The sequence below is a fragment of the Morone saxatilis genome, unplaced genomic scaffold (genome assembly GCF_004916995.1).
Source record: "Morone saxatilis isolate NCDOM2014 unplaced genomic scaffold, NCSU_SB_2.0 Contig14, whole genome shotgun sequence".
Lineage (NCBI taxonomy): Eukaryota > Metazoa > Chordata > Actinopteri > Moronidae > Morone > Morone saxatilis.
In genome coordinates this window covers 5,432,929-5,457,520 of record NW_023339696.1, presented here as the reverse complement: position 1 = coordinate 5,457,520, position 24,592 = coordinate 5,432,929, and the positions used below count along the sequence as shown (strand labels likewise).

General features: G+C 41.1%; 2 protein-coding genes across 3 annotated transcripts in view; one reads left to right on the top strand and one right to left on the bottom strand.

Moving 5' to 3' along the window:
• atp2a1 (ATPase sarcoplasmic/endoplasmic reticulum Ca2+ transporting 1) overlaps positions 1-14,429 on the top strand; it is an 18,537-nt gene extending 4,108 nt beyond the window's left edge. Inside the window, exons 5-26 of one of the 2 annotated variants that reach the window (XM_035654849.1) lie at positions 1,467-1,571; positions 2,609-2,747; positions 3,993-4,073; positions 4,163-4,248; positions 4,857-5,012; positions 5,126-5,267; positions 6,806-6,972; positions 7,072-7,160; positions 7,600-7,702; positions 7,795-7,926; positions 8,114-8,239; positions 8,454-8,672; positions 8,827-8,938; positions 9,019-9,242; positions 9,344-9,564; positions 9,706-9,908; positions 10,238-10,323; positions 10,467-10,600; positions 11,206-11,323; positions 11,881-11,998; positions 12,740-12,784; positions 14,128-14,429. In XM_035654849.1, the coding sequence (XP_035510742.1) occupies positions 1,467-1,571; positions 2,609-2,747; positions 3,993-4,073; positions 4,163-4,248; positions 4,857-5,012; positions 5,126-5,267; positions 6,806-6,972; positions 7,072-7,160; positions 7,600-7,702; positions 7,795-7,926; positions 8,114-8,239; positions 8,454-8,672; positions 8,827-8,938; positions 9,019-9,242; positions 9,344-9,564; positions 9,706-9,908; positions 10,238-10,323; positions 10,467-10,600; positions 11,206-11,323; positions 11,881-11,998; positions 12,740-12,744 (2,766 nt within the window). In that variant the 3' untranslated portion in view covers positions 12,745-12,784; positions 14,128-14,429. The remainder of the gene's footprint in view (positions 1-1,466; positions 1,572-2,608; positions 2,748-3,992; positions 4,074-4,162; positions 4,249-4,856; positions 5,013-5,125; positions 5,268-6,805; positions 6,973-7,071; positions 7,161-7,599; positions 7,703-7,794; positions 7,927-8,113; positions 8,240-8,453; positions 8,673-8,826; positions 8,939-9,018; positions 9,243-9,343; positions 9,565-9,705; positions 9,909-10,237; positions 10,324-10,466; positions 10,601-11,205; positions 11,324-11,880; positions 11,999-12,739; positions 12,785-14,127) is intronic. The other variant, XM_035654848.1, reaches the window with a different exon arrangement.
• A 361-nt stretch (positions 14,430-14,790) lies between these two features.
• rabep2 (rabaptin, RAB GTPase binding effector protein 2) lies at positions 14,791-22,979 on the bottom strand. Its single transcript, XM_035654847.1, has 12 exons — positions 22,426-22,979; positions 20,732-20,887; positions 19,352-19,434; positions 18,889-19,263; positions 18,568-18,663; positions 18,360-18,458; positions 17,775-17,888; positions 16,961-17,039; positions 16,826-16,837; positions 16,408-16,562; positions 15,871-15,987; positions 14,791-15,621 (listed from the first exon to the last, which is right to left on the bottom strand). The coding sequence occupies exons 1-12, from the start codon at positions 22,448-22,450 to the stop codon at positions 15,517-15,519; spliced, it is 1,416 nt and encodes a 471-aa protein (XP_035510740.1). The 5' UTR covers positions 22,451-22,979; the 3' UTR covers positions 14,791-15,516.
• Between the last annotated feature and the right edge of the window lie 1,613 nt (positions 22,980-24,592).

Sequence of the window (24,592 nt, the reverse complement as noted above, 5' to 3'; positions counted from 1 at the left end):
GGGGGTCAGGGATTGGGTTGCACAATGGCATTGTTTGTTGCAATGACAAACGAGAGCAATAGATTCAGAGTCGTATATGGTTTCTAAAAGAGAGAACACTAAATACTGCAAATACATGGTCACCCTATTCATACACACAGGAATGTCCTGCCACTGCAATGTGCTGACAGGCTCTGACTCTCATTCTGGAGATCGATTGTGTCTTTGAAGAGACGCAGGGCGAAGACAGACTGGAGAGTGAGCAATAGAGCCTATTTTTGGGAAAGGGTGAGAAAAGATGTGAGATGAAAGCAGGCAAATGAAAAACACGGCGGACTACAATGGCGTTAAACGCTACTAGAGAAGGATAGGGCTTCTTCTCCTCTTTCTCTCTCTCTAGCTCTCTGGTTAGCTCCGTGCTCCGCTGGCCTGCAACTAATCTGTGTCAATGTCAACACAAAGCCTTTCCAAGACAGACCTGTGTTAGTAACATGGGACTCCTGCTCACAGGGGCGCACACGTGTTAAGACTATAGGTTTGGGAAAGAGTCACATGTAGAGGAAACATTTCACACATAGGATGACAAAGACAAAGACAATGACAAAGTGAAATGTCATTTGATCCCGTAATGGTTTCATAACTGTCATAAATAGCTGCTCGCCGTGACTATTTTATGTTTATGTTTAATGCTGGACAGCAGTAAAAGATAATAGTGTCACCCTGAGCAACAGGTGCACAACAAACCTAAAGACACTCATTGTACCAAGCAGTGTCACAGCCTCACTGAGTAATAATGCAATACGTACAATACTCAAAATGAAAGAGTCAGTATCATTATCTAACTAGTTTTCCACTAGTGCACTTGTTCTCAAACTATGGCACGCGTACTTAGACTTAGAATACTATCAAAATACTACAAAATTAAATTTTATAACTTCTGAATTTCCTGTAATATTTTGTTTTGATATCAGCCAAACGATTAATCAATCAAAATGTATTTGATTAATTTTCTGTTGATCAACTGTAGTGTAAGATAAGTTTCAGTAGCTTAAAGAAGTATTGAGACATGCAGGTGTATTATTTCCACATTAAAATCTGTACATCTTGCTTGTATAAATTACCTAATGGAGAAGGACACTGAAGCGTAAACATCCAACTGCAAGAATAGTAGAGGGGTAAAAGTATAGTTGTATAGTAGTAAAGTATAGTTTGAGAGGATAAAAATTTAATATCTTTGGAAATAAGACATTTAAAGACACCATCTTACACTCTGGGAACTTGTGCTGCAAATTATGTCACCTTTTTTGGTTTTCCTAATATTGCTGCAGAGTGTTTATACAGTTTATTTGTTTTAACATAAGGAGTAATTAAGGGAAACATTAGAATTTAAAGAGATAAAGTCTGAAAGTGCTCACAGTCGTCACATAAAGTAAATGATATTCAGATTAATTTAGATTTGCATCCTAAATACTTTCTGTCGCTCTCAGGTTCTGGCTATGTTCGAGGAAGGTGATGAATCTGTCACTGCCTTTGTCGAGCCCTTCGTCATCCTCCTCATCCTCATTGCAAATGCTATCGTTGGAGTGTGGCAGGTCAGTCAGCACACACACACACACACACACACACACACACACACACTCTCATTGCAACAATTGCAATCACAAGGACACATACCTGCCCCTGAATGCAGTCTTTTACACACACCTAAATAGACTCTTATTCTTAGTAACAGTCACACACAATAAATCACACACAATGGCGGCTTGTTCAGGTCGCAGCCCATGTCCTTTATGGCGAGCGCATGCTCCTGAGAGCTCAAAGTTCAAGGGAATCCAGAAAGACAGTACTGACGTCAGCAGGAGGTGAAAAGGTGAACGGTTAAGCCAACTGTGGCCGAGTGGAGGAGAGAGGGGAGGAGGGGGGCAATGGTGGACTGGGACCTGTCCTGCCTCGAAGGCTCAAACTGCAATCTGCTTTGTTACAATCCACACTGTGCAATCCACAGTAAAAATACAGAGGGGCGATCAGGTTACCACAAGCCTGGTGGTAGGGGGTTCATATCAACCCTGTGGCAGTCATTTGGAAACTATGCACAAGGATTCACACATGGGGGGTATGGGGGAGAATGGAGAGAGGGAGGGTGGCTGGCATAAGTTGGGCTTTACACTTTGAGGCAGTCCAGGGCAACCTTGGAGGAAACCACAGACTGAACTGAACATCAACCTGTTTGACTTCTCTGATCAACCTGACAGAAACACACACTCAACATGGGGTGATCACTAGATATTTGTTCAGTTGAAATGGTAATTGTTTTGACTTCTTTATGGGCTGATGGATGGTTAACCAAAGAATAGAAGTTATTATATATGGTTGTGGTAACCATTTTTAAACATTTTGACGTGACACAGATCCACTTGAGATCAAAATGTTGAGAGGTTTCTGTATTTTCTCACTGGTTTCATGCAGTGAAAGGCTTAGTTGGAAAAAGATAATGATGTCATATATTTCCATGCACCAATCAGGATGCAGCAACTTTTGAGAGTTTGTCTACAGTTGCCATTATCAGGGAGGTCATGGCACCAAAATGACCATATTTTATGTTTTATTCTATTTATATTTTTTGCCACAGGAGCGCAATGCAGAGAGTGCCATTGAGGCTCTGAAGGAGTATGAGCCTGAGATGGGGAAAGTTTACCGGTCGGACAGGAAGAGCGTGCAGAGAATCAAGGCCAGGGAGATTGTTCCTGGTGATGTGGTGGAGGTTTCCGGTAAGAAGGTCTTCATATTCACTGTTTTACCTACTGCATGAACTCAAAGTACATTCAGCCACTGAAACCGCTCAAGGAACAGCCATCGGCTGCAGCACAGTGCCTATATTTAGTATAGGAGACATCATTGTGGTAAACACCTGAAGGGCACAACAGTCCGCACTCACAGTTAAGAGCATCTGAGCAGATTGAAATAAAGACACTGCACAGGAAATCCTGTAATTTGTAAAATTGCTGCAAAGCAAACTGCCAATCAGAAACATATGCTGACTTTAGCCATAGAGGGATTAAGGTCAAGGCCAACTTACTAAATCAAACTCCTCAGAATAGGACTGAATGTTCACATCTGTATATGTATGTAAGAGCAGAAAGTATCTGCCCAGTTCTTCATACTACACAACAACAACAGCTATATGGACATATTAAAATGGAGCCAGTGGTTGGTGTCTTTTCCTGTCATGAGATGAGTAAACAAAAGAATCAGCAGCCGACACTGGGAAATTACGTAAATGATTTGATCATTAAAGGACCAGTGTTGGGTTTAGTGGCCTCTTGTAGTTGCTTTACCCTGCCTCTCCAAGCGCAAGGGATAAACTACGGTGGCCGCAAAATGTCCAACAAATGCAAATGCTTATTCGGCCTGATCTTTTTATTTGATTTGATAAAGAAGAAATGAAACTTCTCCGTGTCCTATAGCTCCTCATTTCATACACTCATATACTTCAAAAGAGTCACATGCACGTCTGTGTGTGTGTGTATGTGTGTTTGTGTGTGTGTGTGTGTGAACATGGCTCTTGATGTCCTTGAGAATGAACATGGGCCCTTTTAAGGCAGTGACAGAAAAAAGGGGTGGAGGGAAACTGAAGGAACTTGCTGTGGGAAGAAAAAAAACAAGCTTGAGTATAAATACACTTAATATCAACGGCCAGACTCGCTCCTCTGTCTCTCCCTCTGTTTGCTGTACACCTGTTCTTTTCATTTCATGATCTCCCCAAGGTCTCCCTCTCCCTCTGTCTCTGGCTGTGGTATCAGTTTTCAACAACAACACTATCCATCCAGAGTGCTAAAACCAGTCAATCAACCCGGCACCCCCACTCCTCCTCCTCCTCCTCCCTCTTCCATGCTGCTTTAATGCTGCAGTCAGATTGATATTAAGCTGTTTTGTAATCCTGCACAAACGGCAAAAGCTGCTAAATACATTTTGCTAATGAACTTTTTTGGTGCTTTTCTGTGTGTTTATGTTAGTTGGTGACAAAGTGCCAGCTGACATCAGGCTCATCTCCATCAAATCTACAACCCTGCGTGTGGACCAGTCCATCCTTACTGGTAGGTGTGACGGGACAAATGCACAGACAAACAAAAAGTCTTTCTGATGTCTTGATGACCACCCAACCTAAAACTTGTGTTTCCGACAGGCGAGTCTGTCAGTGTGATCAAACACACCGATGCTGTCCCAGACCTCCGGGCGGTCAACCAGGACAAGAAGAACATGTTGTTCTCTGTGAGTTTTTTTTTTCTACGTCCTGTTCAACATTTTTCTTTTACACCTTTATGTTTCAAACCTGACAAACGTTCAGTTAATTTTCTTAAACGTTTCATTTTTATTCTCAAGGTTAAAACTGCCCCTCCTCCTTTACCACTAAACCATTTTCACTTACTGTGGTAGGAAAAACACTAGGGACGTAATTGATAACATTTATGATGGCTCGTGGCTATGCTCCATGTAGGTGAGTGAGTATGTAAATAACATTTGACAATTAGCACTAAACACAAAGCACAGCTGAGGTTGATGAAAATATTATTAGTTTTGGTTATTAATCAAAGTATCGGACACATTCAACATTTTTGACCTCATGATGGCGCTGGAAGAAAAGTCAGGGAACTTGATCCTGAATGGACCCAATGTCTGTATCAAACTTCATGGCCAGCCAATATTTTTAATATCAACCTTATGGTGGGGAAATTCATCAAAGTCCGTATGTGTTTTGGGGACCATTCATTTCTATTCATAAGGTCGTGGGAATCCATGATATTTATATTTCAGTCTGTCTGGTTGAGGCTGACCAACTAACTTCATAAGGGTTTTCTCCCTCTCTTAAAACTGCTCAGGGCACCAATATCGCAGCTGGAAAAGCCACTGGTATTGCTGTTGCAACTGGCGTCGCCACTGAGATCGGTAAGATTCGTGACCAGATGGCTGCCACTGAGCAGGAGAAGACCCCTCTGCAGCAGAAACTGGACGAGTTTGGCGAGCAGCTCTCCAAGGTGGGTGAGGATGACAGACGGAGAGGCCTCTTGAAACTGTATCACCACAGTTTTTATTTAGTTATTTATTTTGTAAAACATTTAAGATCTCCATCTGACTGCCTGTCCTCCAGGTCATCTCCCTCATTTGTGTGGCGGTGTGGATAATCAACATTGGCCATTTCAACGACCCCGTCCACGGAGGCTCCTGGTTCCGCGGTGCCATCTACTATTTCAAGATTGCTGTGGCTCTGGCTGTGGCTGCCATCCCTGAAGGTAAGCCCCTGGGATTAACCTCCATTTGGTTGCCCAAGAAGATTATCATATTTAAGATTCAATCTTGTGTAGCTCGTCTATATGATTCTGAAGCTACCAGTCCATTAATAATTTAATGAAGGCCAATGGTTTATTATTGATCTTTACAATATTGTACAGTTTATTTAAGAGGAACGCCACAGATTTTACTCTGTTTACAGAGTAATGTCTAAATCTGTTCACAGGAGCAGTACTAGGCTACATATGTGAACAAGTATAATGCCTTTTGTGCTTCCATTTGAGGGAGCAGCACAAAAAATTATAAATTGCCTTAAATGATGTCACCCGAGTCAGTGTCACCTGGATAAAGAAGTTTGAAAATTAAAAAAATCTGTAGATGTGGAGTTAGAAGGAAATGAGCTTAACAAGACCTCTGCAGCCCTCTCATTTCTCTGCTTGAGGTTAGCGGCTTGAGGCTACATTAGCTACTACTAGCATAACACACCCAAATCTCAGACTGAACTGTCTCCAGTTGCATTGTGGGTAATGTCGGTGCAACTTACAAAAACCATAAAATCTGTGATTCTGCTGTAATGATTTACACGCAATAATAAATTAGTGGACTTTTGTCAAGTTGATTTGACTCAAGGTATGAACTGTCCAGTTTTCTTCATCCTGTTCATGTTTTAAGTTTATGTATTGAAGTCCCAAACTAAGAAGATTACAAATTAGTAAAGCCACTTTCATTTATTTGTTTGTTTTTGGTGGCATGTGAGGCAAGCAGTACACCATGTACAGGTGGCTGAAGCAGCATATCTGGCTCCTCTTAACTTGGAGAAGCAGCTGTTTGTCACAGACAGGTAGCCAAACAATCTTTGTTTTCATGATGTGATTCTTTTGGTCACCACCCAACTCCAAGAATAGATACAAGTTGGAAAGACGTTTGATCAATAAATCAAGGGCTTGCATAGTTACTCAGCTCTGTCTTCACATCTAACCGGTTTATCCTCCGTTGTGATTCTGACCCTCTATACTCTGGGACAGAAACAATCTGGCATTTGGAAGTCCTCTCCACCCCGTCACACCACAGTCAGCTGCAAACTGTGCCAATGCTCATCAGAGACCACAGTCTGATGATGCCAAAAGGACAACATCATCTGCAAACACAGATGCCATCATAATGACACTAAACTGGACAGATTCCAGACCTTCTCCACACCATTGTCAGAGTTGATTTTTGCCAAGAATCTGAACACAGATCTGGTTGAATGGCTTGAAGCATCCCCCTCCCACAGGATTACCTTGGAAAACACAGCAGTTTGGATGTGCTCCAACTGATGTGTTAAGGGCAGTCCATCACTATCGCCAGCCTGCCCAGAGTCCCTAAAGTCCAGGTGGTTTTGAACAGACATGTCAGATCATTCTTTCTTGTCACCTGGTTTTGGTTAAAGAAGTTCCTCAGAATGCCTTCTGCACCTTCCAACCTATCCTGTTTTAAAGCAATGACTGTGTATTTCATTCAATACCTCTCTACCTAATACTTTCTCCATCCATCACAGGCCTGCCCGCTGTCATCACCACCTGCCTTGCTCTGGGAACTCGTCGTATGGCCAAGAAGAACGCCATCGTCAGAAGCCTGCCCTCTGTGGAGACCTTGGGCTGCACCTCAGTCATCTGCTCCGACAAAACCGGTACCCTCACCACCAACCAGATGTGTGTAACTAAGGTAGGTTCAACATTTTCAATCCAGAAACTCCACTGGTGACTGAAAATGAGAGCACTTTTGATGCAGACACTTCGATTGTTTTGTCATGTTTCCATGCAGATGTTCATCATTGATAAAGTCGACGGTGACAATATTTCCCTTGGTCAGTTTGACATCTCAGGCTCAAAGTACACCCCTGAGGGAGAAGTGTAAGTGTCAAATCCATCAGAATTGTATGCCTCAGAGTTAATCAATTACTTTCATCAAAGCCAGCATGTCTTTATGACAGTTGGGCATTTCAAAACAATGACGTTAAACTAGTCGACGCAGCAAGAAGGAGTCTTCACACTCAAACAACTATAAATGTACTCCATTAATACACTGTGCTTGGACTTCAAGATAATGAAACAGTTGCGTTGATGCTAAAAACCTGTCTATGACTTTTTTTCACTCAAAAAACTGTTCAGGAATAAATAAGTGAATCAATAAAGAATTGGGCTGATAAGCAGAATCGATAATGGCATTGGTATCAATAATATCTTATCCATTCCAATCACTAGTTAAAATTAATAAGACCATGCAACACCATAACCAAGTCTTGAATAACAATACATTGGCTAAATATCTGTATTACTCTTTTCTTACCAGCACAAAGAATGGCTCGTCTGTGAAGTGCGGACAATATGATGGACTGGTTGAGCTGGCTACCATCTGCGCTCTGTGCAATGATTCTTCTCTGGACTACAACGAGGTCTGCAGAACATTCAAGAAACATATATGTTAAGATGAAACACACTACGTACTTTAACATTTACTGTTCTTTCTTATTTCTCCATTATGCAGTCCAAGGGTATTTATGAGAAAGTGGGTGAGGCCACTGAAACAGCCCTGTGCTGTCTGGTGGAGAAGATGAACGTGTTCAACACTGAAGTGCGTGGCCTGTCCAAGGTGGAAAGGGCAGACACTTGCTGTTCTGTAAGTCCACAACATAATACATACAGTATGTAGTGTTATCCATATACAAATACCAACTAAAAAGGTGATTATATGTCCACTGCCCCCAAGAGGTCAGAAAAAAAACAGCTATTGCAGGTTTAATCAATAAACAGTGGCTTAATAGATGCACTTTTTTTTCTGCACCTTCTGTTTCATTTTCTAACAGGTGATCAAGCAACTGATGAAGAAGGAGTTCACCTTGGAGTTCTCCAGAGACAGAAAGTCCATGTCAGTTTACTGCTCTCCTGCCAAGTCCGCCAAAGCCCCTGTGGGAAGCAAGATGTTTGTCAAAGTGTGTGACCCAAGACATACACATACACATACACATACACAAACATCGTCTGGGGAAACAAACTGAACAAAAGACATTATGACATCATAATAAAACATGTCAATTAATTTTAAAGAAATGGCTTGAATGAAGTTCAAGTCAATCATAAGTCATATATTACACATATACATTGTGTCGCTAATGATGTTATATGTGGCATTAACTGCGTCATCAGGGTGCTCCAGAAGGTGTCATTGACCGTTGTGCATACGTTCGTGTTGGCACCAACCGCGTGCCCCTGACTGGCCCACTCAAAGATCACATCATGTCGATCATCAAGGAGTGGGGCACCGGGCGCGACACCCTCCGTTGTTTGGCTCTGGCCACCCGCGACACACCCTTAAGGAAGGAGGAGATGAACCTGGAAGACTCCACCAAGTTTGCAGACTATGAGGTGGGTGACTGTGGACAGATAAACAAAGTATCTTCCTGGCGACATTTGGTCAAATATTGTATTATAGTTGAAAAGTTTTATGACAAACTTTAAACATATTTGAAATTATAGGGCTTAAAGGACACTAAACTCTTGACTTTCTCCTTTTGTCCAGGTTGACTTGACCTTTGTGGGCTGTGTTGGCATGCTCGACCCTCCTCGTAAGGAAGTAATGAGCTCCATCCAGTTGTGCAGGGCTGCTGGAATCCGTGTCATTATGATCACTGGTTGGTACACAAATTATACTCCACATAGTAATCTGATCGTATAAGAAATCAAGCAAAGACTTAACAGAAACATTTGATAGGTGACAACAAAGGCACAGCTGTGGCCATCTGCCGTCGTATTGGAATCTTCACTGAGGATGAGGATGTCACTGGCAAGGCCTTCACTGGTCGTGAGTTTGATGACCTCGCCCTATATGATCAGAAGAACGCCGTCCGAAAGGCTGGCTGCTTTGCCAGAGTGGAACCGTCCCACAAGTCTAAGATTGTTGAGTTCCTGCAAGGCTTTGATGAGATTACTGCCATGGTGAGAAGAAGAAAATAACTTTGTTTTGTTTTTATATTAATGGAATGGAATAAAACCACTTGAAATAATACATTATTCCTCTCCGTCTCCCCTTCGTTAAGACTGGTGACGGAGTGAACGATGCCCCTGCCTTGAAAAAGGCGGAGATTGGCATCGCCATGGGCTCTGGCACTGCCGTTGCCAAGTCTGCCTCTGAGATGGTCCTGGCTGACGACAACTTCTCTTCTATTGTGTCCGCTGTTGAGGAGGGCAGAGCCATTTACAACAACATGAAGCAGTTCATCCGCTACCTCATCTCCTCCAATGTAGGCGAGGTTGTCTGGTGAGTACACGATACTGAGGTCTGATAATAATTATTTCTTGTGGGATTTGAAGGTAACATAAGAAAACAGTCAATGCCTTAGTTCTCAATCACAAACGCTTTTTAAATGAAGAAACTAATTTCCCATACTCATTCCTTCAGCATCTTCCTGACCGCTGCCCTAGGACTGCCTGAGGCCCTGATCCCCGTCCAGCTGCTGTGGGTCAACCTTGTGACTGACGGTCTGCCTGCCACCGCACTGGGCTTCAACCCCCCTGACCTGGACATCATGGGCAAAGCCCCCCGCTCCCCCAAAGAGCCCCTCATCTCTGGCTGGCTCTTCTTCAGATATTTGACCATTGGAGGTACAATACATTTATATTCTCTCTTTCGGCAATTAAGCATTTGAGAGCAGGAACACAGACATGAAAGCATCTGTTACATCTTGTCTTTATACTAAATACCAGATGTTTCACTTTGTGTCTTTAGCCTTTTATTTGGTTTGATTATTACTGGTATTGCCAGTAAATCCCTCGTCCCCTGGTGGTTGAAGCACTTGTGTGTTGTGGCAATTTCCAAATACTTACCGTGCACGTTGTTCAACATCTGAAGATGTGCCACATGTTCATATCAGGATAATTACTTTCTCTGTTTGGATGAAAGACTTTATTTAAAATGTTAACATCTCTTCCAGGTTATGTTGGTGCCGCAACTGTTGCAGCAGCTGCCTGGTGGTTCATGTACTGTGATGAAGGCCCAATGGTTACCTTCCACCAGCTGGTTAGTTTTTAACACTCTGCACCTGTGATACCCGATCACAAAGTCCAGCTGCTGTACTACAGAACTTCTTTATAAACACGCTTCATGCAAGGATCTTGGCTTCTCGGAGACCAAAGAATAAATGTTTCTATCTTCCCTGTCAGTCACACTTCATGCAGTGCAGCGAGGACAACGAGGACTTTGATGGAGTTCACTGCGAGGTGTTTGAAGCTGCTCCTCCGATGACCATGGCCCTGTCTGTGCTGGTCACCATCGAGATGTGCAACGCTCTGAACAGGTCTGACTACACTGTCAACTCATAGGGCATTGTGGGTACTTTCACCTGAGCGCTAAACCTCAACACTGTTTATGAAACATTATAAGAAAGTACATTTACTTAAACACTGTACTCAAAGTCAATTGAATTTACATTTTTTCCACTTAATACTTCTACTTCACTACAATAAAGTGTGAGATGTATGTTATATTACATTTATTTGTCAGCTATAGTTGTTACTTATATAATGAGCTTACTGCAGTACATAAAACTGTTCAAATTAGCTCCACATTGTCTACATTGTAGACTCTACAACACTAAACTACTGCTTACATAACAAAGTATTTTAACACTATGCTATTGCTGCTTTTACTTTAAAAGGGTCTGAATACTGTACTTCATCCACTGACTCTACCTTTGGACAAACATGCTTAAACAAAATTATTTTAAAAACTAGGAATTTCTAGGCCTTCCAACCCTGTTGTACACATTTACTTTCCTTTATTCACCTCAGCACACAGACATTCTTTCATATGCCCTCACACATTTTCAGTCTGCATTAACGTACCCCTCCGGCCTCCCCATCCAACCCCACCTTCCTCCTCCTCCTCCTCCTCCCCCCCCAGCTTGTCTGAGAACCAGTCCCTGGTGCGCATGCCCCCCTGGAGCAACATCTGGCTGGTGGCCGCCATGAGCCTCTCCATGTCCCTTCACTTCATGATCATCTACGTCGACCCCCTGCCCGTGAGTCTGGCCTCCTGCACTACAGCCCTCTGATCCAAAACAAACACCCATCTCCCTCTGCTCCTCCCTTACACACACTGCCTCTCCAGCCTCCATGTTCTCGCTCACATTCCCATTGCTTAAATACTTACAGATGACTAACAGAGGTGGCATTAAAGGTGACACACTGCTCAGCCTTCTGAGGCGTTTGTCAACTCTTCAACTGGTTTCACAAGATAGCCTCTCCTCATTTTTTCACAATTTCTTCACACAATACTGGGTGAATACTTTCAGTGGAGTGTGTTTGAAATAAATACAAGTGATAACACACTGATGAAAATTCACAGATATGCTCATGAATTCAATCTGATGTTCATTGATCTCTAGTGGTCACAGATAGAAACTACAACGCATTCTTCATTGAGAATAATAAAGACATTCATACTGATTATTATCATTCATTCCTATCAGGTATAAGAAATGGTATTCACAGTCACATAAGCGCCAATCTCAACAGTATATATATATAATTAATATACAGTTGTTGCTTACTGTACGGATGCTGCTCTTGTCCACAGATGATCTTCAAGCTCACTCACTTGAACGTGGAGCAGTGGATGATGGTGCTGAAGCTCTCCCTTCCAGTCATCCTCATTGATGAGGTTCTCAAGTTTGTGGCTCGCACATATCTGGAGGGTAAGCTTAACGTGTGACCTGTTGACCACGTTATCCTTTATTCTATCAGTACGAGGTTCATAGTGTTTGAGATTTTAATTTTAAAAATGTACCATAGTCAGAACTGTTGGGAGTGCAGCAGTTATGAGTCAGCAACATTAAAACAATAAATGAGGCTTCAACAATGGGAGAACACTGACATCACCTTCATTACAGTACATCATGTCTGTGAGTAATGAAGTGTAATGAAGACTGGTATGTTCTTCTTACTATAAGAAGACAACGGGCTTGTGCACCACAACGTTATGTTCTTACTGTACTATTATAATCACATCTAATAATATCTTCTAAATTATGTTTTTTTTTAAATACTCTGTGTGTAGGGTTAATTAGCTCATTCAGATGTACAAATGTGTCCCTGTCTTTGTATTCAGATCCAACAACTACTTTTAAAATACACAAACTGTGTGGGTCTAGATTTAAGAACACATTGCTTCATCCTCTTTTATCAATTCAACCATAATTTGTTGTCTTGTTTGATTAAATGATTGATTAATGGAATGTTATGGAATAATTTACCTCCCATAAATTAAAATGTCTTTTAATGTCTTTTAACCTCTCTTCCCTCTTTTCTTATTCCTGACACAGTTTTAATTCACTCCCACCCTCTTTCCTCTAATCTGTTGACTTTGATGACATTTATCTAATTTTCCTCTCCTTGGATGCTCTTTTTTTTCACCGTTCCCTCTCTTGACAATCCAGCCTAAACCTGTTTCCCCCTCTTCCAAACCCCTGTAACAAAACCAGGTATTCCCCTCGGTTATGCTAAATGTTTAAGCACTCAGCATCGTGCATGTTATCCTGTCAAAAAACAATGTCCATTGCGTTTATGTTTGTGTGTGTTCTGTAGACCTTTTCTCTGTTATGCAAATCTTTCTGGATTAATGCATTTGGATCCTGAGTAGCTGCGATCAATTTGGCTGGCTGTATGTCTGTCATGAACTGCCAGTAGAAATCTAATAATTGGGTTCAGTATCATACATAGTACTGTGGTTGGTGTTTAGTGTTCAAAAGCTTGAAAATGTTACTTTAGCTCATTGCTTAAAGTAGCTTGTAGCAGCTTGAAACAGTAAAGTGCAGGTTAACACACATGCTTTGATTATGCATTTACTGTAATCCAACTAACACATTTCGCAAACAAGGTTAAATATAAGGATAAGAATGAACATAATCACAATGCTGCTGGATTATCTTGCCTTAGTTCTCAAACACACTTTGTATGCTCAGTTGTGATTATGAAACAGCAGCCTTCTAATGTTTGACAGCGCTCGCATAAAAACTTGAAAATAATCATTCAAAATTTAGATGTTATCACTTGGCACTGTCACAAGGTGTGTATGTGTGTGTGGGGGGTGGGGTTGTATTGAGTTTAACTCTTATTTATATTTTATCTGTAATTTATATTCTATTCTATATCATATTCCTCTCTATCTGACACTGTTGATACGATTGATAAAGGACTAAAAATTTAATATTTTGCTGAATATTCTGGTTTGCTTTAAGTTACTTGCTGAAAAAAGGAACATAACCTGCCAGCCCCTCTAAAGCTCAGTAATTAACAAGTTATACAGTATCTTGTTTGTTTAAAATATGGTTATATTATTTATACAAAACAAAAGTGTAAAAACAACTATTTGCTATTTTATGAATATGAGTGTTACATCAGACTATTTCTTGGCTCTAAGCAGTTGCCAGGCAACTAGCAGAGATCGCAGAAGTTATGTTACTGGTGGCATCCAAAAAATAGTCCCAACCACAATCCTCACTAAAAAGCACATTTTTATGTTTTTACACTTTGGTGTTTGTTCAGATTAAACAAGCTTTAAGTTTTAGAGGTGCGGATTTTGTCTGGACTGAGACAGGCTCTTTGCTTGTGCCAAGCTAAGCTAACCGGATGCTGGCTGTAGCTTTACTTCACTATGTGAGTGGTATAAACTAACTCTAGATATCTAATCAAATAAGCGAATCTCCCCAAAATGTTCCTAAAACAATTCCTTTAAACAAATGGACTATTCACTCTTAATGCAATCAAATAACCTCAGCACACTGCCATGGCCCTCCAACTGACAGGCGTCTGTTTTCCTATCCAGGGAAAGTCTAGAGGCAAAGTGCAACAGAGAGCGGCTGAAGCAGCGAGAGAGCTGAGACACAGAGGATGGAGAGAAAAGGCTGAGCGCTCCCACTGAAAGAGAGCTGCCAACAGCCACTTGACGTGATCAAAACATCAAGTGGCATGAATACAAAAGAAAACACACAAGCCCTACACCAAAAAAAAGCTGCAAAATATTTTTCTGTGTATGTACTGAAGTTAATATATAGGTGAGATTTATTAAAACTATTCTGTGTTGATTCTATTCTTAAAGAATAAAGATATGTATTAAAGACATTGTCAGACTCAGTGTCAGTGTTTAGTCTGTGTATTATTGGCTGTTAATGGATGTTTAGCACTGTTTCCTGATGTTTATGTTATGCAATAGCACAACCGGAATAATAATGTGGTCAATGACAACCTGGTGTGACTAAAAACAGAAAACAAAAAAACAAACCTTCTTCCAAGTATTTAACTTTAAGAACAATTTGCCCTGCTTAACATATTAACACATACAGCTCTGTTCAGAAGCTATAAACAGTTATGCATAATTTTAGAAATCTTATCATAAAGTTACCGTATTTATTCAATGATTTATCAACCTCTTCATTTACCTGTGATTCTGGCCATGGTTGAGAAAATTATATAGTATATGACCTGATGAACAGCCTGTCTTTACTTCTCAATATGTATTAACACAAAACAGACTGACGAGATGTTACATATCCACATTTCTTCATTGATTTTTACCTGCGTCCTCGTCCTCATCCAAATAAATTTGGCTAAAAGCAATCATGAGTTGTAGTTAGAAGAGGAATAGTTAACAATGCTAGGCTAGAATAAAAAGACAACAAATTAATGCATATAATAAAATATCCCATCTGAACTTTATAGCTCTTCATTATTGCACCGTGATCCATTGCTTTCAGAGGTCCTTCTTCACAGAAAAAGTTTGCATGGGGATTGATTGTGTAATTTGAATATAAATTACTGATACAGTGTAAAAAAAGTGTTGGACTGTTGAGTGTTTTGCTGGAGTCATGTCAGTTTTATCTACATAATACATTTACATATGTTTTAATACAGGAATAAACGTGTTACTGGATGTAAGAAAAAGGGAATGTTGTGTCTCCAAAGCATTCAAGGTTCATCAAAAATCACTTTGGTCACTAAAAAACACTTCCGGTGACACCAAACCATTATCTCTGAAACATACAAAAGGAGTAATGCCTCTTTAGCAGTATCCATCCAATGTTACCAGTGCTAGCAGCACCAGCTGTGATAATCCCAGTGGTCACGACAGGTGGCAATGGTTAGTTGGCCCTTATTGGCCCCCCTTGGGATGTTTTCTCTTGGTCTGTGCTCTTTGGTTCCAGTGTGACTGTATAACTCACGAGGCATCTGCAGGAGGGGAACCAGCTTCACTGACTCCCTCTTCCAGGATTTCCTTGACTTGTTCAAGACTCTCAGCCTGCCGAATTAACTCCAGCTTCACCTTTAGAGAGAGAGAGAGAGAGAGAGAGAAGGAGAGAGGAGAGAGAGAGAGAGAAGAGCAGAGAGAAGAGAGAGAGAGAGAGAGACGACGAGAGAGAGAGAGAGAGAGATAATCTGATAATCTAGTGTAATCTAGGTGTATACTGCTAAAAAATCTCAGTGGGGCCACTTTTTTTTTTTTTAATTTTCAAGCTCAACCCATCACATACCTCACTCAAGCTATCCCCTACAACAGTCCTTTGCTTCTTACCTGCAGTGACTGGGAGAGCTGGACAAAGTCCATCTGTACAGTCTGGCTGGTGTCGACCTGGGAGCGCAGACTGATGACTTGGCTACGCAGCTCCAGACACTGCTGCTGCAGCGCCGCCTGACAGCCACAGAGAGAATAGTTAAATGAAGTGTCAGATATGCAAATGTATACTTTAGGATGGAGTTGCTCAGTTGTCATGGAGAAGGTGTAGTTGTCATAAATGTGACTCAAGTATGGAATTTCAGCCGTGGTCATACAGTATTTGAGCTTGAAACCCTTTCTGTTCAAACATGATAACTGAGCAACTCCATCCGCAGAGGAAGACCGCAAGAGCTGGTTGATTGAAGATTTCAAAGCAACAAGTTGGATATTTTGTTAAGATTAACATTCCCGAGAATGAGACCAGCCCACTTCGGACAGGATTCATCACCAGTTTAAAGAACAGCGCTATATACTTCACTGAGGCACACAGACAGCAGTTAACAGTGCAAGCAACAACAGTAACCACTAAGTGCTGAAAGAGCAGGTTGGATTTACTTTATCACTACTGAGGGCCTTGTTGGTGCTCTGCACATGAGAGAGTGCCACCCGCAGGGCTTCCAGTTCAGTGCGGCAGGCCAGCATTTCAGCCTGCAAGTGGTCCTTCTGAGCCTGGATCCTCTCTGTCTCCGTCTTCAGACTGGACAGCTGCACTGCACACACAATCACATAAAAGGCAGCTTAAAGTCTGTCCTAGGAGATCGCTCAATGCACCATCAACAGAAGAAACACTGTGATTAAGGAAAATTATTTTTTACAAGTTTTCAAGCCATCAGTTTGGTTGCTCATGATAACACTGTACTCACCAACACGGTTCAGAGGTTAAAAGGTTAAATAAATCTGAATTAAATGTAACCCTACACCAATCACAAGACCTACTAATTGGCTTAAAATAAAGCATGAGTTGTTCACTCACCTTCTAAAACCTCTGATGACAGTAGTTGCAGAAGGAGCAGGTAGGAGGAGAGAAAGGGAGAATGAAAAATGTGTAAGCGTCACGACAGTCAGTGTTGAAAACTTGTCCATAATAATAATAATATAATCCACAGACCATTCTCCTCTGTCCGGGTGTCCAGCTGCTCCCTCAGGTTGACAATCTCAATGCGAAGACGCTCCTCACAGTGCGCCCCCTGCAGGTTAGAGTTCAACAATCAGCGCACACACTAACAATGCAAGCAGGAGACACATACAGTAACTATAACTAAAACTATATAAAAAGCACATATATCTGTATATATCATATCTGCTTTGCGCATGTGTTGTGGTTGTCTGCCTGAAGTTGTCATAAATTGACTTTCTATCTAGATCTTGGTGGTTTTTAACTCTATATTTTAACCAGATGAAGGATTGTAGTTATTGGACGTCTCTGTAAGTGACACGGTGAGCTAACATTAGCAGCATCGGCTGATTTTTAAGATGAAACTACTTTATTCAGAGTTCACTGGGTCTATTTGTTTTGGAGAGGAGACCTCTGCAGATAATTAGCTCCGGAGTGACGAACAGTGAAGGAATCCTAACCTTCACGATCACGAACATGAACACACACTGAATGCTGACACAAACACAATCTTACAGTATAAAAAATAAATATGTGGGCCATTTCAACCATTTCTAGTCATCTCAACAACTACTCAAAATGCAGAAAAGCAGCACCTAACTAAAGGGAAGACACATAATCAAGTTCTCACTGGTTTATGTTGCCTTTACAATGCAATATGAAACTATACTTTTCAATAAACTGCACGCGAATAATGTCAACTACATTATTTTGAGTTTTCAGAAAATGGGTTCTAAGTGAGTTTTCCTTGCCGCTGCAATTGTGGAGCAGATATACTGTAAATGAAAACCTGGAACTGTAATTGTACCTGAAGTGTTGGTGGGAATGATGAGCTGGACTCTGGTCCCTCATCTTCAACCTCCTCTCCTTTCAGTCTGGACAGCTCACTGCACATCTTCCTCTGGGAAAAGGATAATTCTGCCTGGACACACAAATGCAGTTCTTAACACCTACTCCAACTGAGTAACATGGTGATAAATTGGCACACAAATACCTTACAGTATGGATACTTCTACAGACTTCCCAGAGGAAGCAAGTGATTACTGCTGGTTGTATCACTGTGTGATGGATGAGTGAGGCATCATGCACATGGGCTACACATTTAAGGCAAATACACAATACGAAATACTTCTGTTCTTAGCTTCTTTTGATCAAGATGGTTGACATAAAACTACCCATAAGAAAATGTAAAAGTTGAACATTTTAGAAAAGATCAACACCACTCATCTGTACAGTAAATGTATAACTGAAGCCAGCAGCTGCTTAGCTTAACATAAAAACTGATAACATGTTAATAGGACAGAGCTAAGCTACTGGCTGTAGCTTCCTATTTACAGTACAGACATGAGCATGGTATCGACTTAACTTGAAGAATGGACATCATATCACTCACCAGCCGACTCTGGACTGCATTCTGTGACTGACTAAAAGACTTCTGTAAATCCTGGAGGAGGGCCTCGGAAGTGTGGACCTGAGACTGGAGCATTGATACCTGAACACACAAACAAATGAGTGTAAAATTCTGCAGCCATCATATCCACTCTGTCGTGTGTGTGTGTGTGTGTGTGACTGGCTCACTCTCTACACACAGTGCTGTTCACCTGTTTGTGTGTGTGGTTCGTCTGTGTATCCAGTTCTCTCTCCAGCTCCTCCTTCTCAGCCTCCAGCCGACTCACCTCCCCTCGCAGCTCTGACACCTGCCCAACACAGCACACCTTTATTACACCGCAAAGTCATTTGGTCAGACTGAAAACCTAAATTGCACAGATTGTAGTGTGAAGATGCTTTTTTCTATTGCTATACAATAAAGTGAATTCGAACTAAATTTCAACATGTGGATTTGTGTCTATAAAAGACGCAATGATTCAATAAAAGTTTAAAACCTAAGCTTTGAAACATACATCATAGTTTTGAATCTGTACCTGAGCATTGAGTGCATCCCAGTCGCTGTGCGTGACCAGCCGGTGTCCAGCCGGCGGCAGGTAGATGGCTTCAGGCACCAAAGTTCCTGTGGAGACCAGAGAGTCGGTGTCGTCCTGAGCGTGGAGTTTTCTGGGCAGAGAGGGCGTGTCCAAGGAGAAGGAGGACAACGAGGCCGAGTCGCAGTGTCGCAATGAAAAATACCCTTCTGCCGTAAGTGCCGTCCCTTCTCCCTCCGCCGCCTCGAGCTCCGCTGGTTGGTTGTGCCTCCTGTCTGTCGATGCCGTGGCCTCGGCCTCTGTCTGGCTGTTGGTGATCCGGGATCGGGAGTCATTACTGGCGACTTCTGCATCCATCCTGGCTCTCCTTCCACTGGTCTAACAGGTAGAGGAAAAACAAACAGTGGGATTAAACCCCAACACTTGGGAAAATGTGTAAAAGAACATACAAAGTCAAACTACTGACCACAGACTGTCCACTGGCTCTCTTCCACTCCACAGGCTGAGACTGAAGAACTGCTATCCTGGCCTCGTACTGCGCTGCTGTCTCTGTAAACACAACAGCACAATCAAACAACGATGAAACCACTTAATGCTCCAGGTGAAGGACGCACAGTTTGCCTCAATGGTAAAGACGACAAAAAAGCTATATATATAAGCCCACAATACTTTTAAAAAGTGTAGCTGCATTTGAGATTACGTTCTAAAACTAGCATAATTTACCCAACATGTAAGCTTTTCCCAGTCTTCTCCCAACCTTTTACCTTTACATACCCACATTTTAGTCTGCTCATTCTGAATTTGTATCAAGTCTTTAACTAATGCTACAGATTGAAAGTCAACAGGATGATGATTAATAATATTTTAGTCATTTGAAAACACAAAGAGGAAACAAAATCCAAAACCACAAACCATAGAGCTGTTTAATTCCCACATATTCCCAGATACTGCTTGTGTATGCATTTACTGGAAGAACAATGACTTCTTTTACACTCAATATGCTCAAAAAGTCTTAAATATGCTGTGCTATTCAGAAAGCACTTGGACTGCAGGTTCCACTTTTTCTTTAGAGCTTTTAAAGGCCCGGTATCTCAGTACATATCTGACTGGATTGAAAGATAAAAGTCAAGGTCTCTCGGGTTCTCTAAACAGGCGTCTCACTTGTTAAATGAAAGCTATGAAGGCTGCTCACAGCCATATATATCCAGACCTCTTATCAAAGCAGGCTTATCTTCTCTTAAAACTGTGTTATTTGCACAAGTATATTTTCCTGCTTGAACTTATATATGCTTTCATTCATCATGCTGTGACTGTATTTATGTTAAGTACTTGGTAATCTCTTACTTACAGCTATTAGCAATTCCTTGGGAACATTTATTGAACAACAGAGTTAGAATCTATGGTGCAAAACATAAACGCATAAAGTCAAATTATTCAGGCTCTGAGTTCTTTGAAAATATCGTAGCAGAGTGTGCTGTGATTTACAATACTGTGGCAAGCAGCAGAGAGTAGGAGACGCAGCTTTCAGCAGTGTCCTCAGGAATTGGTTGACGATGTGTATGCTAAATTATTTGACATAGAATATTAAACTTAAATATTCTTTAATAAAGTTATTTAAGAAAGAAGTCTCCTGAGCAGAGTCATATTGGTTTAAATTCCACATATAGATATATTTTCATTCCAGCTCAAAGGTTCACCATATTGTCCGCCATATTGGTAATCTGTGAATTCTCTCCTTCTACAATCGGTATCAGTCTCAACAATCCATATGCGGTCCAGGCACTATGCTTTATCACATACATGTAAAAATGCAGACACAGGCCAACACACACACACACACACTGACCTCTGAGAGCCTCCTGCAGAGACTGGATCTCTTGATCACATTGTTTTTGCAGCTCTGCCAGTTCCTCCTGTTTGCTCAGCTCACAGATCGTCGCCACACCCTCCCAGTGTTTGACCTGAGCTCGGCACTCGGCTAGCTGGGCCTGCAGGCCCGCCTCTGAAAATGATAGACAGGTTGCTGTGTTTTGCCTTTGTTACGTTGTCTTAAATATGAGAAGACAGACAAACAGGGAGTATCATGATTAAAAGGAATCTACTAGCAATCAGAGCTAAATATCTTACTATAAGATAAGAAGCTCATCTGCTGTCACTAATCTATCTACTGAGACCTTTGCAACAAGCAACTCTAAATTCCTTTTCATTGTGAAGCTGCGAAGTATGTTTATGTCATCCTTGTTAGGTGTGCACATAGGTTGTATAGCTATCTGAAAGTTGCATACAAATCCTTTAAATATACAGTTCTGCCAGTGATGTAAGTGTGTGTGTATTTTTTTCAAGGATTAGGCCATAAATGACACCACCTGACACAACTGTTAGTTGTTTGAGTGGATGACAGGGCACATAACCAGTTAATAACAATGTTTAGGACACTGTGAGATCAATGAGGAGAGTGAACCCTATCTATATTTGATTATTTTGGGACAAACACTGGATCTAGATAGGGGTGTTCGGGTTTTTTGTGGCACCATAGTTTCTCCTTTGTGCTTGGAAGAGGAGGGTGACACGACAGAGTGGTGATCTGCAACTACAGCGCTAGATGCCACTGAATCCCACACACTGGACTACACACAATTACTGTCTTGTGATCTCACTAAATAAAACCCAATAAGTAGCTTTAACCCCCAAACTAGGCTTACACAGTGGATGAAGGCAACAAAACTGAAATTGAAACTGAGAATGTAGTGTGTTATTAAACTGTTAAAGTCTGGGGTCTGTTAGACCACAGAGAGGTGAGGAACAAGCTGCTGTAAAACTCCAGTAACACAAATTCAAATGCTGTGTTAAAAGTCTAAAAATCCATATTTAATCATGTCTAACAGCATAAAAGTCTCAGTTTCTTTAGAGTGCTTTTGAACCATCGGTCCAAAATCAGGTTCATAAATGTTTCTCTTAATATAAGGGGGAAAGGCAGACTCCAAACACATCATTAGGGTTTACTGATTGATGCTGCCATTGTCTGTTACTGTTGGTGAACATCTTTAAGACCTACAGTTGCAACACGTCTCAAAAGAGATGAATTATTAAAACAAATATAACTTAAATAAGACACTAGTAAAAGTGAAAGAGAGCTGTCACATTGAGTTAATGTATTCATGCTGAACAGGGTCTCACTTTGGTCTGTACCATTGACAGTATACTGGACCCCTCGGTGGTGCATTAGAGGACCCCCGGAGCCCAGTTTGGACACAAGTAGCTAAAGTGTTAGCTAGCAACTAGCAGCGCCCGTTCATGTCTATGGTCAACGATGCTAACAGGCCGTTTAACGCCGTGTGACCAGAGCTGCTGCCACGGCAACAGGTTCCACGGCAACAGGTTCCACGGCAACAGGTTCCACTCTCAGCGACAGACGAGCAACAAGTTCACGTTAATGTTTACTGAAGCTCAGCTCGTAAAGAGCTCGGTACCGCCTCACAAACCCAGCCCCGTTAGGTGAGAGGCAGGTTAAAGTTTAACGTTGCTGGTGTTTTATTTTACCTGAGTGTTCACCCTCGGAGCTCATCCTCTCGTCAGACAGGAGTTCACCGTCTATAAAGAGTCCCAGAGAGCTGCGGCAGCCATTGTGGACGAGCAGCAGGACTTCAGTGTGGAAACGAGCAGCGCAGTGTCAACTTCAGGAAACAACTTTCCCCGGTCTAAGCCTGCGGAAATCACGTCAACCTGCTTCCTGTTCACAAATACCTTCCCTCTTTGCCTTAACTTGGGCTCTTCTCCACTTTTGGGCTGTATTTAGTGTTGTTTTTATTTTTATTTGTGGTTAAATACCAAGAAAATATGTGAATGATTTGCTTTCTGTACGTGCCACACCCTTTCTGGACTTTACATATGCTGTCCACTGTTTGGTGACCACTGGAGGTCACTGGACCACATTTTGAACAACAGTCTGTAGGCTATATGACACCACATCATGTATGAAGTTATTGAACTAATCAATACAGTGTTTTTATGAATGAGTTATTATAGTTCTGTATTTTTCATCAGTTTTATTTTTATTTAGTTTTCAGTTCAGTTTAGTTTTTATTGTTTAAAAAATAATTTGTTGTTATTAGTTCTGGTGTTTTAGTTTTTTTCTTTTAGTATAATATGCGGGGTATTTGTCAGGGCCAGATTTAATGCAGACACCCCAGTCTCAATAAACATATGCACCAGTGCCTCCTCATGCATGTTGACAGACTTTAGTAAATCTACTAAAAAGTAACTAAAAAGACATTTCCTGTAAATTATTATTTTATTTTAGTTAGTTTTGTAAGTACACAATATTGTTAATTAGTTATTTTTGTAAAGTCTAGTTTTTATTTACTAAAACATTTTTTCATACCTAGTTGTAGTTTTGAGTTTAGTTTTAGTTAACTATAATAAGCTTGTAACATGCAGGAATGACTGATTTAAAAGATTTTTCTCTTCCTATTCTGAGGGATGAACTGTTTTTGCATTTGAATCTTTTGCCATTTTTTAACCTCTACAAATGAAAAGGTCAGAGTGAAGGCAGTGAGAGTGTTGCGTAGATCCACATTGATGTTAAAGGTTATACAGTCGTCTCTGCACAGCTTTTGTATTTTGGAGTGGCTCTCTGCAGGAGGCTGGGCTTTGTCATCATAAAAAAACCTTTCTGTTTTGCTCTGTCATGGCTCCATGTAAGTCGACCGCTCAGAAAAACTAAAAATCAGCACAAAAATGAGTTTGCATGGAAAGGTGTCCTTCTCACAGAGCTAGTTGGAAGAGCAAAGTGCAAAATGAGCTTTGGCTGTTTGTTATCAGCTCTGGCGAGTCATTGGCCCTCACATTCTGCAATTTATTGTCCCTGCTGTGGCTAGCAGGTCACTTTTCATACTGCAGGCTGATATGAGTCCTCTGGTGTCCTTTACACAGAAAGAGTTATGTAATCATCAACTTAAACTGAAATGTTAGTTCATTCGAGAGGGACTGTTTCATCACCCTTCTGTGTAAAAGAGCAAGACACGATTAAAGTGAGGAATGAACAAAAAGGTGAAAAGTCACAACAATGTTAAAAAACAAGCTCAATATAATCCTATTAGCAGCAGTTTTGCAGTTCAGTCTTTCTGCACCTGTTTCCTTTGCTTGACAAAGGCATGAGCGCACAAGCTTTATAGTTTCCTGTGCTTGGCTTTCAATAAAAAACTACACAGCATCTAAAATGACTTTGTTCTCACCAAACTGGAAACCATTTGATATGGGGACGCCACACAAGTTGTTTTTGAGCTTCAAAGTTATTAATCTGTGATTATAGCAGAATCTGTACACCTACTGTACACACTGTGGCCAAAAATGAATTCTATTAATAGAATTGACTCAACTCGACTCTCTAGCCCTCATACTCTTACACACTCCTCTTCGATTTTCATCTCTTCATCTAGAAATCTGATATCTAGGAAGGCATGCATCCTGCCCGTCTTATCTATTTGCAGTCAAACAGGGTGTGGTAAGAACTAAACTGAAGCTAAGAATACAAAGAACAGATGTTTCAGCCATATATTTCACTTATGGAAACTCAGGAGGATATTTCTTTCCCAAACCACACACATTTCAGTATTTTCAGATAATCCTGCCATCTTCAAATGCAGACATTATAAAATAAAGATTTTCAAGAAAGAAGTCAGTCCTAAGAACAGAGGAAGAGCATCAT

What these genes read in the sequence shown, in the direction of transcription:
- rabep2 (XM_035654847.1), bottom strand. Translation starts at nt 22,450, where the DNA reads ATGAGCTCCGAGGGTGAACACTCAG. An exon ending in GGGATGCACTCAATGCTCAG is followed by an intron (nt 18,664 to 18,888) that starts GTACAGATTCAA and finishes TGTGTTGGGCAG; the next exon opens with GTGTCAGAGCTGCGAGGGGA. An exon ending in ATGCAGTCCAGAGTCGGCTG is followed by an intron (nt 17,889 to 18,359) that starts GTGAGTGATATG and finishes TTGTGTGTCCAG; the next exon opens with GCAGAATTATCCTTTTCCCA.